The following is a 15,315-nucleotide window of genomic DNA, read 5'->3' on the forward strand; positions in this document are numbered from 1 at the left end:
GGTCATGATCACATCCCTACTCCTACTGGCCACGCTATTCTTGATACAGGACAGGATGCTGTTGACCGCCGTAGCCACCTGAGCACACTGAGACACTCATGGTGTCTACCAGCACCCCCAGGTACTTTTCTGCTGGGTAACTTGCAGGCCATTCTACCCTAAGGCTGTAGCATTGCATGGGTTTATTGTGACTCAAGTGCAGGACTCAGCACTTGGACTTTTTAAACCTCATTCAACTGACCTTGGCCCATTGATCCAGTCTGTCCAGATCCCTCTGCAGAGCCTTCCCACCCAACACTCACACCCAGTTTGGTGGCATCTGCAAATTTACTGAGGGTGCACTCGATTTCCTCATCCAGATCAATGATAAAGACAATGAATAAAACAGGCCTCAAAACACTGGGAAACACTGCTTGGTTTTGGCATCCAACTGGATTTAACTCCATTCACCACAACATTCTGGGCCTAGTCATCCAGACAGTTTTTTTATCCACCTGCCAAGCCATGAGTTTCCAGCTTCTCTAGGAGAATGCTGTGGGAGCACTTGGTTAAAGTCTGGGTAGACAACATTCATAGCCTTCTCCTCCTCCACTAGGTGGATCACCTGGTCATAGAATGAGATCAAGTTGGTTAAGCAGGATCTCCTTTCCATGAACCCTTGCAACATGAGCCTGATCCCTTGGTCGTCCTGCACATGCCATATGAGCACACTCAAGATTAATTGCTCCATAATCTTTCCTGATACTAAGGTCAGAATGATAGGTCTGTAGTTCCCCAGGCCCTGCTTCCAGCCCTTCGTGTAGATGGCTGCCACATCCACAAACCTCAGTCATCTGGGACCTCCACCGCTAGCCAGGACTGGATGATAGTCCTGGCTAACATATCTTAAACTATAAGTCATAAGAGACAATCAAGTGTTTCAATACAGCAATTATTTAATGTATAAATATTTACTAAGTCTGTTCTTATCTGCCACATACACTCCACATGTACAGGACTTAGCTAGAGGAATTGTTACAATATCACTGTGTTTTGCAGTATGTCAGCATCAGCCCTGAATTTTGAGGGGGGTTTCCCATCATATCCAAGCACGACAGTAACAGTTTTCAGAGAAGGCTGTGTAGATAAAAGGGAATCAGTGCCTAAAAATGGCACTGAAAAAAGGTAAATCTAAATATTTTTAAAGTACATCAATATTTTCAAGACACCTGAAATACTACCTATAACTCCATGTAAAACTGGTATTTCTATTTTACTATTACACTGGAAGTATCTGACATTATGCAAACAAAAGAGCAGAGTTACACAATACCTTGGAAGACGTTCTGCTTCTTTCCCTCTCACTTTTAAAGCTTTGAAGTTTTTTTCCCAGTCTTGCTTGCTAGAAAGATGTGTCTTCACCAGAGTTTCCACATCTATTTGGCCAATTACAACCCACTCCTTTTCAGCATCATTTTTGATTTCATGTAAAAGAAATATTTTCCAGAGTAAAAATGATGGTTTTTAATAATACTAAAATATCTTAAGACTTTCAAGCTACAGTCTCTTTAACCTTTTGGCTCCTTCCATTATAGTTTCATAGTTTCATAGTTTCATTCAGGGTTGGAAGGGACCACAAGGATCATCTAGTTCCAACCCCCCTGCCATGGGCAGGGATGCCCCACACTAGATCAGGCTGGACACAGCCTCAGCCAGCCTGGGCTTAAACACCTCCAGGGATGGGGCCTCGACCACCTCCCTGGACAACCCATTCCAGGGTTTCACCACTCTCATGGGGAAGAACCTCCTCCTCACATCCAGCCTGAATCTCCCCACCTCCAGCTTCATTCCATTCCCCCTAGTCCTATCACTCCCTGAGATCCTGAGAAGTCCCTCCCCAGCCTTTCTGTAGGCCCCCTTCAGATACTGGAAGGCCACAATTAGGTCACCTCAGAGCCTTCTCTTCTGCAGACTGAACAGCCCCAACTCCTTCAGTCTGTCCTCATAGGAGAGGTGCTCCAGCCCTCTGATCATCCTTGTGGCCCTCCTCTGGACACCTTCCAGCACCTCCACATCCCTCCTGTAATAGGGGCTCCAGAACTGGACACAGTACTCCAGGTGGGGTCTCACCAGGGCTGAGTAGAGGGGGAGGATCACCTCCCTCGACCTGCTAGCCACACTTCTCCTGATGCAGCCCAGGATCTGATTGGCTTTGCGGGCTGCAAGAGCACACTGAGAGCTCATGTTGAGCTTTTTGTCCACCAGCACCCCCAAGTCTCTCTCCTCAGGGCTACTTTCCAGCCAGTCACTGCCCAGCCTGTATTTGTGCCTGGGATTGCCTCGACCCAGATGCAGGACCCTGCACTTGCTCTTGTTGAACTTCATGAGGTTGGCTTGTGCCCACCTCTCCAGCCTGTCAAGGTCCCTCTGGATGGCCTCCCTTCCCTCCAGCGTGTCTGCTGCACCACACAACTTGGTGTCATCAGCAAACTTGCTGAGGGTGCACTCAATGCCACTGTCCATGTCACCCACAAAGATGTTGAACAAGCCTGGTCCCAGGACTGATCCCTGAGGGACTCCGCTTGTCACTGGCCTCCACTGGGACATTACCTACAGATTCTCCTAGTGCAAAAATCAGGAGGTACAAAATGGTTTGATATATTCACACACTTAAGGAAAATAAAAACAGATTTTGAATGAGAGCAACAACACAGCTGTAACACAGAGGTTTCAATGGGAACTGTACTTAAGTGGTTAACAGATGTACTTACTAAGCTTTTGCTTATATGCCTTAATGAATCAATATTATTGCTCAATATCTAAAATGTCTGAAGCCTAAAATGAGACAAATCTAGAAAAACAAATGTGAGTCAGTTAAATATTGAAAATACCTTGAATTGATGAGTAACATCTGACAGTCTTCTGAACAAGTCCTCTGCCTTACTGAAAGCTGTCAGGAATCCACTTGCATTTCTTTCAGTCATGACAGTGAATATAGAGTCTTCTGCTTCACTTACTCCCCTAAACTGATTTGGAATGGAGATGAATCTCTTCATTTCTCTGTAATACCTAGCTCGTACCTCTTCAAAAGGAGGTCTGAACTGCAACCGGCTTTGCCTGAGAAGTTAAATAAATCATACAAAAATTAGCATTTTTAATGTAATCTCAGCCAAAGTACTTCCTTAGCAGTAAAAAAAAAATAAAGAATGTATCTTACTTGAATATTAGATCAATATTTATTTCTGGTAAGTTCTCATTGAGTGCTTCTAAGCCCATTTGATACTGATGTTCAAGAGCTTTGTAAAGCTGATGATTCCAGTGCTGCCTCCAGGCTTTCATGTCAGATGATTTGAAACCCTGGAATTTAACAATGTTTAATTTTATGTTATTTTATTCCCTCAAACCAAGATAAAAGGCTGTAAACTAAATTTCAAAAGAAATTACAATACAAAATCTGCACATACATGCTTATTTATTACTCATATTATCTTGAGAAGATGGAAAAAATATAAGAAAGATACAGTAAAAATACTGCACTTATTTGACTGGGAAATAGAATAGAATAGAATAGAATAGAATAGAATAGAATAGAATAGAATAGAATAGAATAGAATAGACCAGACCAGACCAGACCAGACCAGACCAGGTTGGAAGAGACCTTCAAGATCACCGTGTCCAACCTATCATCCAACACCACCTAATCAACTAAACCATGCAACCAAGCACCCCATCAAGTCTCCTCCTGAACACCTCCAGTGATGGTGACTCCACCACTTCCTTGGGCAGCACATTCCAATGGGCAATCACTCTCTCTGTGTAAAATTTCCTCCTAACCTCCAGCTTAAACCTCGCCTGGCACAGCTTGAGACTGTGTCCTCTTGTTCTGGTGCTGGTTGCCTGAGAGAAGAGACCAACCTCTGCCTGTCTACAACCTCCCTTCAGGTAGTTGTAGAGAGTGATACAGTCACCCCTGCGTCTCCTCTTCTCCAGGCTAAGCAACCCCGGCTCCCTCAGCCTCTCCTCATAGGGCTTGTGTTCCAAGCCCCTCACCAACTTTGTTGCCCTTCTCTGGACCCATTCCAGCAAGTCAACATCCTTCCTAAACTGAGGGGCCCAGAACTGGACACAGTACTCGAGGTGCGGCCTAACCAGTGCAGTGCACGGGGCAGAAATACCAACTAAAATAATCTGATGCATTAAAAAACTAATGCATTAAAAATCTAATGCATTAAAAAACTAACACATTAAAAAAACTAAGAACATCACAACCATTTAAGAATACAGCTCTGCTATTGCTGAAGGCTACAGGAAAAATTAAACTGATTTAAATGATACCTCAGAATAGCTTTGTGAAGATGACGCTCTTAATCAAAATCTTAATCATTTTACGTGATGATCTTAAAGAGTTCTGACCTAAATGATTCTATCATTCTAGTCTACAAGCTGGCAGTTGATAAATAAAAATGGGGTCTTTTCATTGTTTCAGGCAGAAATGCATTTTTGTTTTAAGTTTTATTCATTTTTCTTCTAGCCTGTCTGGGGATCATTTATATCTGTACCAATTTCTTGACCTTGTGTTAATGGTTCACACACAGCTGATCTGCATGAACGAAGGTTTTCCCATTTCTTTATCAAATCCCTGCCATCTGACCAAGTGCTATTCTTCTCCTAGTACTATGACATTGTGACCATTTGAGGCTGTGCCTTTAAGAAAGAGACAGTGCTGGGACACTCTGGCTGAATGTTTTGGAATATTAACACGAACAATCAGATTCTGAACTAATTTCATTGGTGGATTGGCAGAATGCAGTTTTAAGTTTTGAGTTCAGTTGGAACTTTCCTCAGTTCGCTCTTTTCCTTCTCCCTTTCCAGCTCGTGTGCTTCTGGGCTCCCTGCTAGAGTGACCCTGAACAGATAAGACCGACTAAGACTCTGCTTTAATTAATAACTGCCTTTTTTCTCTCTTTCTAACCCTCTTTGGGGAAAAAGGGGAGAGAAGGGGGTACAGGGGGGGAACCCAGAGGAGGAGGAGGGAATTTTGTTCCTGTATTATTGTTTTTTTTCACTTTGCTGTATATTTCTGTGTGTATATTGTAAACACTGTAAATTGTGTACATATCCTGCATTTTCCAAAATTGCTTGTAAAATATAGCATTTTTCCTTTGCTCCTCCGACTGGCTAGCTGTGGTTTTTTTTTTCTTCCTCTTTTCTTCCTCTCTCAAACCCACCACAGACATACAAAAGATTATCCTTATCCTTCTCGTAAGAGATATTACCTCACATGTGGCATCAGCTAGTACACAGTCAGTTTTCCTGAGCTAGCAAGTACTTCCTTAAACAAAACTGATTCAATCACACTGTGTTTGAGTCTTAAATCTCGATTACTGTTGAAAAGTCAAATGTTCACAGTTTGCAATACAATAGTGAAACCTTGCCTGTGACTCAAGGCTGGCAAAACCAGTTCTGAGCTCCTGGAGTCCATCTTTCCAACGCTGCTGCTGCCGAAGTAGATCAATATTCATGAGCGAAATAACCTGTTCAAAGAATTTTAAAGGATAATAAACACCACGTAAATGAAAGAAAGGGTAAAGTACAAAGAGCTCTGATTTCAATTCCACCTGGAAAGTATACCTTTTCAATGAAGTTCCTGTGCAATTTTCTGAGTTTCCTGTTTTCAGTGGAAAGCCGTTCAGCAGCAGCTTGGAGTTTTTGGATATAAGCTTCCAATTCTCTAGGATTATCCCACGTTATTTGACCTTTTCCTCCAGGACCAGATCTTGAATGCTTGAATAACATACAAACTTTGTAAGATGTAATGACAAATATAGTCTAGCAGCTAGCATACAGCAAATTGGTTTTCTTCCTAGTAAAAGAAAAAGAAGGAGGACCTCCCTCTCACTGCTACACTAGAGACATCAGATTCGGCCAAATCACAAACAGGTGGACGTATCATCACAGCTACACCAACACACTGCAGAAGGATTAAAGACTCCTAACAGAGCTTGAATTAAATTCACTGATGTTGAGACTCCTGCCCCACATTCACAAGCAGACATCTTAAACTCAGAGGACACCCTAAACTCTTCCCTTCCTCTTCGCTGGGCACAGACTCAAACCCCAAAATGTGACATTAAAATTTACTATCTAACTGTGCCTGTTTGCCACTGCTTTTCTTCCCACTGACTCATAAGCAGCTTTGAGGAATTCTATTTCACTGAGATTTGTACAAGATTCTGGGGATTTTATGCATTTTGCAAAGTAAAAAATCAAATGACCAAAGTAATTCAAGTTCCACAGCTGGACCCATTCCTAAAAGATGTAGGGCAGAAATTACATCAAACAGGAGAATGCATTGAGGCCTTGAACACTTCTGCACCATGGCTCTCAGCATAGTAAAGGAATCTATGGCACAATCTGTAGCCAATGCAAGGAATATTGCTCTGGAAGTATTATTCTCTTGCTCAATACAGAATTTATGGGCATGTTACAATATTCCATTCTCACATTTGCTGGCAAGTCAGAAGAGTGGTGAAAGAGGATGCAGTGCTTCACACTGATCGAAACCAGTACACTGAAATTTGTGATACACGGTATGTTCCCTCCAGCCATAACATAGAGATAAGATGCCAAAAAATGTGGATGGGAGTGTAATTAATCAGTTCATACTGTTCCTTCAAAGCAGAAAAAAATGAAAATAAATAAATCCTTCCAAACTGCTCTACATTCCTTAAAAGAATCTAATGTTTCTGTAAGCATAGCACATTTCCCAGCAGTTTTCCCTGCAGTTCTCACAGAAACTCTTTCATGTCTGACCATGAACTCACTGTAACAAACTGCATGTGCAAATCAACAACCAAGCAGATCCACAGATTCTTTGTTCTTATTCATAAACTATCCACTTTCAGCCTGCCACAAATTAGAAATACTCAAGATAAATTACAAAATCCACAGAGATTTAGTAACAGTCAGTAGAGTCAAACTTAGTTCTAATTCATCTCCAGAACAAAGTATGTGTCATTTTTACTGAAATAGACCAGAACAACATTATTTTGCATGGCTGAAACAGGAGTTATGTTCCCATCTTAAGGAACTGATGACATGATGGTTAATGTGGAAGTTCAAACACTGCCTGGGGAGGTGGTGGAGTCGCCGTCACTGGAGGTGTTCAGGAGGAGACTTGACAGGGTGCTTGGTTACATGGGTTAGTTGATTGGGTGGTGTTGGGTGATAGGTTGGACGTGATGATCTTGAAGGTCTCTTCCAACCTGGTTTATTCTATTCTATTCTATTCTATTCTATTCTATTCTATTCTATTCTATTCTATTCTATTCTACAAATAATTCCTGAGAGAGCATATTAGATTAATATCCTACGTCAAAAGAAGTAAACAGCTGTTTAAATGACAATATCAAAAAAGGCCCACTGGCTTCAATAAATGATAATTAAACAGATGGTGTTGCTTGTATCACAGTATCACAGTATCACCAAGGTTGGAAGAGACCTCAAAGATCATCGAGTCCAACCTGTCACCACAGACCTCAGGACTAGACCATGGCACCAAGTGCCACGTCCAATCCCCTCTTGAACACCTCCAGGGATGGTGCTGGTTGCCTGGGGGAAGAGCCCAACCCCTTCCTGGCTACAACCACCCTTCACGTATTTGTAGAGGGCAATGAGGTCTCCCCTGAGCCTCCTCTTCTCCAGGCTAAACAATGCCAGCTCCCTCAGCCTCTCCTCATAGGGCTTGTGTTCAAGGCCTCTCACCAGCCTTGTTGCCCTTCTCTGGACACATTCAAGTGTCTCAATGTCCTTCTTAAACTGAGGGGCCCAGAACTGGACACAGTACTCAAGGTGCAGCCTAACCAATGCAGAGTACAGGGGCACAATGACTTCCCTGCTCCTGCTGGCCACACTATTCCTAATGCAGGCCAGTATGGGAAGTGTGCAGTTCTAAATCCAGCAATAAACACACAAAAAAGCAGCACAGATATGCACAGGTACCATTGCAATTAAAAGCACAAAAGGGAGAGGAATTCTTTCACCTTAATAATCTGTTCGAATGCCAGAGCAGATTGTAACATCATTGGCTTCTGACTCTCAATCATTTGCTGATCAATGGAATTATAAAAATGTGCCACCTGTAAAAATGCAGAAATAACATTTACAAGAACAGATAAAAATATGTGTAAATAAATGTAATACAGGATATTTCTTGAAGTATTGCCCAATCAATACCATTAAGAAATAATGATATAAGCATCAATAAGTAATCAATATAAGTAAAATATTTACAAAAATATATATGTAATGCTAATGTGATCCTATCTTCTTCTAATGATGAATTCTAACATCTAATAAGACTGGTACTTAACACATCTGGAATGATTATACTCCACCTTAAGTGAAATAGTCTCAGTCTCTGATTTGTTTTAAGCTGGACAGTTCCACTATTTTATGCAAATGTAGGAATCTATTACCGTTTCAGAGGCTGTCAAGCATCCATGACACCTGCCACACACAACCTAAAAAACCCCTATTTACTTCAAGACTGACAGCTGGGCTAAGAGGGATACCCTACAACTCCATTTAGTTCATAGTATCATAGTATCAGTCAGGGTTGGAAGGGACCACAAGGATCATCTAGTTCCAACCCCCCTGCCATGGGCAGGGACACCCCACACTAGATCAGGCTGGCCAGAGCCTCAGCCAGCCTGGGCTTAAACACCTTCAGGGATGGGGCCCCAACCACCTCCCTAGACAACCCATTCCAGGGTTTCACCACTCTCATGGTGAAGAACCTCCTCCTCACATCCAGCCTGAGTCTCCCCACCTCCAGCTTCATTCCATTCCCCCTAGTCCTATTACTACCCCATATCCTGAGCAGTCCCTCCCCAGCCTTCCTGTAGGCCCCCTTCAGATACTGGAAGGCCACAATGAGGTCACCTCGGAGCCTTCTCTTCTCCAGACTGAACAGCCCTGACAGATGTCCAAACATGGCCATTAAGTTTTCCCACTGAGGCACCTGCATGGCCATCTTGCAGACTTTGTGTCATCTGTGCCTTATCTGTGCAGGTATCTCAATCTCAATGAAATTGAATTAAACCTGTGTACCTACATAATATATCCAACAATACATAGATATTTATTCTTGCAGCTTACAGTAACAGAAAGACATTTGACATGGCCTTTCAACTGAAATATAAGCCAAATAAAAACTTATGTAGCATTAAGTCCAAGCAAAGAAGAACTCCCAAAAAAAATCCAAAGAGACATTTCCACTACAATGCTTTCCAATAGATTTTCAGTTGAAAACTAGCAGTGGCGAGGATACATCTTATGACATTTTCCCTCAGATAAAATAACCAGAAAGTGAGATTATGTTGAGGAGATCCATTAATTTTTGTACTATTTTTGTATATTCATACAATAACATTGAATGAATTCAAGAGAATTGAATTAAATTGAATTGAATGGAATTGAATTGGCCAGGTTGGAAAAGACCTTCGAGATCGAGTCCAACCAATCACTCAACACTATCTAATCAACTAAACCATGGCACCAAGCACCCCATCCAGTCTCTTCCTATACACCTCCAGTGATGGTGACTCCACCACTTCCATGGGCAGCACATTCCAATGGCCAATCACTCTTTCTGGGAAGACCCTCTTCCTAACATCCAGCCTAAACCTCCCCTGGTGCAGCTTGAGACTGTGTCCTCTTGTTCTGGTGCTGGTTGCCTGGGAGAAGAGACCAACCCCGAATTGGCTACAACCTTCCTTCAGGTAGTTGTAGAGAGCAATAAGGTCTCTCCTGAGCCTCCTCATTCACTTAATTCACCTGGTTTCAAAAGAAGACACATTCTGAAATTGCAAAGCATTTCATTTTTGGTTTCTTTTAAGGAATAAGACAATCCATTCGAGAAACAAGTCACTTTCTGCCAGTTCAGCAACACAACAAGCTTAACTACATAGTCTGATGAAAGTTCTACTACTAACTTGGAGAATTCAGAAGAGGAAGGTATTATGGCAGTGAATCCCATACCTGTTTGAGGATGACTGCCTGCTTACAGAACTTCTGTGCAGTGTCTGCAAGGCGCTGTATTTTAGCTGGTATGGCAAAACCCAGTGCGGACAGCTGACGCACCTCCCTCAGCAGAGTCACCAGTCGATCTGAATAAAGTATGTTTAATGCTCCAGATTTGTGATCCAGCTCCATTACAGGACTATTGGCTTGGATGCTAAACCAAAACCAAACACATTATTTCATACATCATTTGGTATTGATCTTTTCTTATAACAATATAATAAATAATTTGAAAAACCTTGATCATAGAATCATAGAATCAACAAGGTTGGAAAAGACCTCAGAGATCATCAAGTCCAACCTGTCACCCAACACCTCTTGACTACTAAACCATGGCACCAAGTGCCACATCCAATCCCCTCTTGAACACCTCCACAGACGGTGACTGCACCACCTCTCTGGGCAGCACATTCCAATGGCCAATCACTCTTTCTGTGAAGAATTTCTTCCTAACATCCAACCTAAACCTCCCCTGGTGCAGTTTGAGACTGTGTCCTTTTGTTCTGGTGCTGGTTTTCTGGGAGAAGAGATCAACCCCTTCCTGGCCACAAGCCCCCTTCAGGTAGACAGCAAAAAGGTCTCCTCTGAGCCTCCTCTTCTCCAGGCTAAACAATCCCAGCTCCTTCAGCCTCTCCTCGTAGGGCTTGTGCTCAAGGCCTATCCCCAGCCTTGTTGCCCTTCTCTGGACAAGTTCAAGCATCTCAATGTCCTTCTTAAATTGAGGGGCCCAGAACTGGACACAGGACTCAAGGTGTGGCCTAGCCAGTGCTGAGTACAGGGGCACAATGACTTCCCTGCTCCTGCTGGCCACACTATTTCTGATGCAGGCCAAGATGCCATTGGCCTTCTTAGCCACACTGCTGGCTCATGTTTAGGCAGCTGTCAATCAGCACCCCCAGGTCCCTTTCTGTTTGGCAGCTCTCCAGCCACTCTGTCCCCAGCCTGTAGCACTGCATGGGGTTGTTGTGGCCAAAGTGCAGCACCTAGCACTTGGACTTGTTGAATGTCATCATGTTGGACTCTGCCCATTTGTCCAGCTGGTGAAGGTCTCCCTGGAGAGCCTTTCTACCCTCTAACTATCACATCTTTTTATGCTTGTTAACATTTATTTTATTCAGAAATTATTCCAGTAACCTTTCTCTTAATTCAAAACCAATGAACACAAGTAGAAATGAACAATTCCCACTGGTTAGTTATTAACACTGTCCAGTATACTTCACTTTACCAACCAAGCCTGGCAGGATGGTGGAGTGGTAATAAACTTACATTTTGTTTCTCCACTCATCCTCAATTCTGCAAAGTTTTTTATTTCCTTTGTCTAGTGAATTACAGTATCACAGTATAACTTAGGTTGGAAAGGACCTCAAGGATCATCGAGTCCAACCTATCAACACAGACCTCATGACTAGACCATGGCACCAAGTGCCACGTCCAATCTCCTCTTGAACGCCTCCAGGGACGGCGACTCCACCACCTCCCTGGGCAGCACATTCCAATGCCGAATGACTCGCTCGGTGAAGAATTTCCTCCTCACCTCGAGTCTAAACCTCCCCTGGTGCAGCTTGAGACTGTGTCCCCTTGTTCTGGTACTGGTTGCCTGGGAGGAGAGACCAACCCCTTCCTGGCTACAACCACCTTTCAGGTAGTTGCAGAGAGCAATGAGGTCACCCCTGAGCCTCCTCTTCTCCAGGCTAAACAATCCCAGCTCCCTCAGCCTCTCCTCATAGGGCTTGTGTTCAAGGTCTCTCACCAGCCTTGTTGCCCTTCTCTGGACACATTCAAGTGTCTCAATGTCCTTCTTGAACTGAGGGGCCCAGAACTGGACACAGTAGTCAAGGTGCGGCCTAACCAATGCTGAGTACAGGGGCACAATGACTTCACTGCTCCTGCTGGCCACACTATTCCTAATGCAGTCCAGGATGCCATTGGCCTTCTTGGCCACCTGGGCACACTGCTGGCTCATATTCAGGTGGCAATTACACCAGCATAAACAATATTTAAACACAAATATATTTACCAAAGTCCTGACTTAGGATTTGATAATTCTGCCTGGATGTTCCTAGACCAATCATCAAATTGCTCTTGTTCATATGCTTTTAACTGTTCCAGAAAAGAATCGGCACTTCGATGAAAAGTTTGAAATCCAGCTAAGTCAGACAGAAGAGCCTCTGCTAGCTTGATAGCATCATCCACCTTTAAACACAATTACACAGAAAAGAAGGTTAATTTCCCAGCATTAAATCAGAAAGATCACCACAAGAAGTATCAGTGTTACAAAACATCCAAGTGGCTTTTAAAAACTAATTAGGAAAAAAGAAGAACAAAACCAACAAACAAGTGAATCCTGAATTATCTCCCAGATGTTCAAGTTCCCATTACAGTAAATTTGGTCCAAATAAGCTGTCCACAACAGGTATCTACCACTATTAAGATATCCCAGAGTACCCTACCTGATCTTCAGTTAATTCTCCATCAAGGTACAGATCTTCCATGCATCCTTTGTTGCACCTACAAGGCCCATGACAGTACTAAAAGCTATTTCAAATGATATTTCACATCTTTATGTGGATAAATTAATGGAAAGTCTAGTCAATATAATCAGTGAAAGTTTTAAAGCAATTAAATAATTTAGCACAGCCAAATGTTGGCACATAGCAGCCAAACTGGTCTCCAGGTCTTTGGCAGACAAAGCAGAGGAAGTATGAAAACTGAGATGCCACTGTTGCCTCCATGGGACATGTAACAAAGAAATACCTTTTAAGACCTCCATCTCTTTTCTCAAGTCAGCTGAAACAGGCATTTGAGATCACTGCAAATCACAGGTGAGTGCCAACAAAAAATCAGCTAATATTTATTCTGGGATAAGCAACTTCTATTCTCATTCAAATCTATAGCTGTTATGAATGACAGTCATGTATATAGAAAAAAATACTTAGCTTTTAACCAGCTTCATTCCATTCCCCCTAGTCCTATCACTACCTGAGATCCTGAGAAGTCCCTCCCCAGCCTTCCTGTAGGTCCCCTTCAGCTACTGGAAGGCCACAATTAGGTCACCTCGGAGCCTTCTCTTCTGCAGACTGAACAGCCCCAACTCCCTCAATCTGTCCTCACAGGAGAGGTGCTCCAGCCCTCTGATCATCCTTGTGGCCCTTCTCTGGACACGCTCCAGCACCTCCACATCCCTCTTGTAATAGGGGCTCCAGAACTGGACACAGTACTCCAGGTGAGGTCTCACCAGAGCTGAGTAGAGGGGAAGGATCACCTCCCTCGACCTGCTGGCCACACTTCTCCTGATGCAGCCCAGGATCTGATTGGCTTTACGGGCTGCAAGTGCACACTGAGAGCTCATGTTGAGCTTCTTGTCCACCAGCACCCCCAAGTCTCTCTCCTCAGGGCTGCTTTCCAGCCAGTCACTGCCCAGCCTGGATTTGTGCCTGGGATTGCCTCGACCCAGATGCAGGACCCTGCACTTGCTCTTATTGAACCTCATGAGGTTGGCTTGTGCCCACCTTTCCAGCCTGTCAAGGTCCCTCTGGATGGCCTCCCTTCCCTCCAGCGTGTCTGCTGCACTAGGGTGTCAGAATATGTTTTATCTCTAAGTCTCAAATGTATTTTTAAAATGCAGACTGGGGGGTAAAATTAAACAACAAGCATCAAAAATTCCTCTCAGAACTTTGGTCTTTTTTTTTTTTATTTCCCAGAAAAACATGCAGTTATATAAGCAGGCACTTTCATGTATTTCAAAATAACAGTTTTCTGGGTCAGTTAATCAGATTCAACATGAGAAACAGCACCACCGATAAGGAATCTTGATTGTATAGAATCATAGAATCAATAAGGTTGGAAAAGACCTCAAAGATCATTAAGTCCAACCTGTGTATAACTCCAGGGAATTCCACATTTTTTCTGGGGGAAATTCCCCACAGAAATTTCAAACACCACATTTTACATTCTGTGGTAACATTAGGTCTCAACAGCAACAGACTCTGTTACCTTCAGCTCCAGCTGCCGTACCCATACAATATTATTGACAACTTCAGAAAGGTTTTTGCCCGACAGTGGTCCAGACACATCACCAGGAACACCGTGGCATCGAGTTTCAAAGTCTGTCTGATGGTCTAGCACAAGCAAAAGATTCATGTTAGACCAGAAACTGAACAGAAGAGGCTTAAAATGATTGCTACAGTTATAAAAACACATTAGGGCTACCGACATGATTCCAAAAGTAAATGAAAAATGCCAGTACTTGCAAAAAGACTAATGCAGGTCAACTGTTTTAAACACATTTTTACCTTTGACATAATCCTGAAGTCTTGCTAGTAATGTTTCCCTTTCAAAAAGCAGTTCTTTGCTTATATTTGGATGCTTTATCAGTTCCTTGTATTTCTGAAATGTTTGAAGAAGCTGGAAGACGAAGTTCAAAACATTAAACACATTCTGACACTACTCCTGAGGGCTGTTCATAAGTTTAGGAAGGATGTTGACTTGCTGGAACAAGTCCAGAGAAGGGCAACAAAGTTGGTGAGGGGTTTGGAACACAAGCCCTGTGAGGAGAGACACTGAAGAAGCTGGGGTTGCTTAGCCTGGAGAGGAGGAGACTCAGGGGTGACCTTATTGCTCTCTACAACTGCCTGAAGGGAGGTTGTAGATAGGCAGAGGTTGGTCTCTTCTCTCAGGCAATCAGCATCAGAACAAGAGGACACAGTCTCAGGCTGCACCAGGGGAGGTTTAGGCTGGATGTTAGGAAGAAGTTCTATACATAGAGAGTGATTGCCCATTGGAATGGGCTGCCCGCGGAGGTGGTAGAGTCACTGTCATTGGAGGTGTTCAGGAGGAGACTTGATGGGGTGCTTGGTGCCATGGGTTAGTTGTTTAGGTGGGTTGGATTGGTTGGTGGGTTGGACACGGTGATCTTGAAGGTCTCTTCCAACCTGGTCTATTCTATTCTATTCTATTCTATTCTATTCTATTCTATTCTGTCTGGCTCTACGTAATTATTCCTGGGCTCTCAACTGACACATCAAGAATTCAGTCATTTTATATTTAGGAAAGTTTCCAGAACTCAAAAATATCCATACCTGCTGAGGACTGTCCTGAATTTCCACGATACATTTCTTCAACTTGCTTGCTATTTTTTTTTCTGCTGGTGCAATAATTTTTTCATACTGAGAGACTGCTGCTTTCCACAGTGGCTAGAAACAACAACTTCATATATTATCTGCATACATCATACAAGCTCAGAGGACAAAAGTG

At 43.1% G+C, this 15,315-nt stretch overlaps 1 protein-coding gene across 1 annotated transcript in view; it reads right to left on the reverse strand.

Moving 5' to 3' along the window:
• The window catches only part of DYNC2H1 (dynein cytoplasmic 2 heavy chain 1), a 157,162-nt gene that overhangs the window by 131,476 nt on the left and 10,371 nt on the right, over window positions 1-15,315 (reverse strand). The window contains exons 8-18 of the mRNA XM_068148259.1: window positions 15,141-15,254; window positions 14,355-14,466; window positions 14,056-14,180; window positions 12,080-12,255; window positions 10,021-10,216; window positions 8,022-8,117; window positions 5,611-5,763; window positions 5,415-5,513; window positions 3,197-3,336; window positions 2,871-3,096; window positions 1,313-1,440 (exon numbers count right to left, since the gene is read on the reverse strand). Coding sequence (XP_068004360.1) covers window positions 1,313-1,440; window positions 2,871-3,096; window positions 3,197-3,336; window positions 5,415-5,513; window positions 5,611-5,763; window positions 8,022-8,117; window positions 10,021-10,216; window positions 12,080-12,255; window positions 14,056-14,180; window positions 14,355-14,466; window positions 15,141-15,254 — 1,565 coding nt within the window. The remainder of the gene's footprint in view (window positions 1-1,312; window positions 1,441-2,870; window positions 3,097-3,196; window positions 3,337-5,414; window positions 5,514-5,610; window positions 5,764-8,021; window positions 8,118-10,020; window positions 10,217-12,079; window positions 12,256-14,055; window positions 14,181-14,354; window positions 14,467-15,140; window positions 15,255-15,315) is intronic.

This window comes from Melanerpes formicivorus, unplaced genomic scaffold, assembly GCF_026170545.1.
Source record: "Melanerpes formicivorus ecotype bairdi unplaced genomic scaffold, bMelFor1.0.p_v2 SCAF_1, whole genome shotgun sequence".
Classification (NCBI taxonomy): Eukaryota; Metazoa; Chordata; class Aves; order Piciformes; family Picidae; genus Melanerpes; species Melanerpes formicivorus.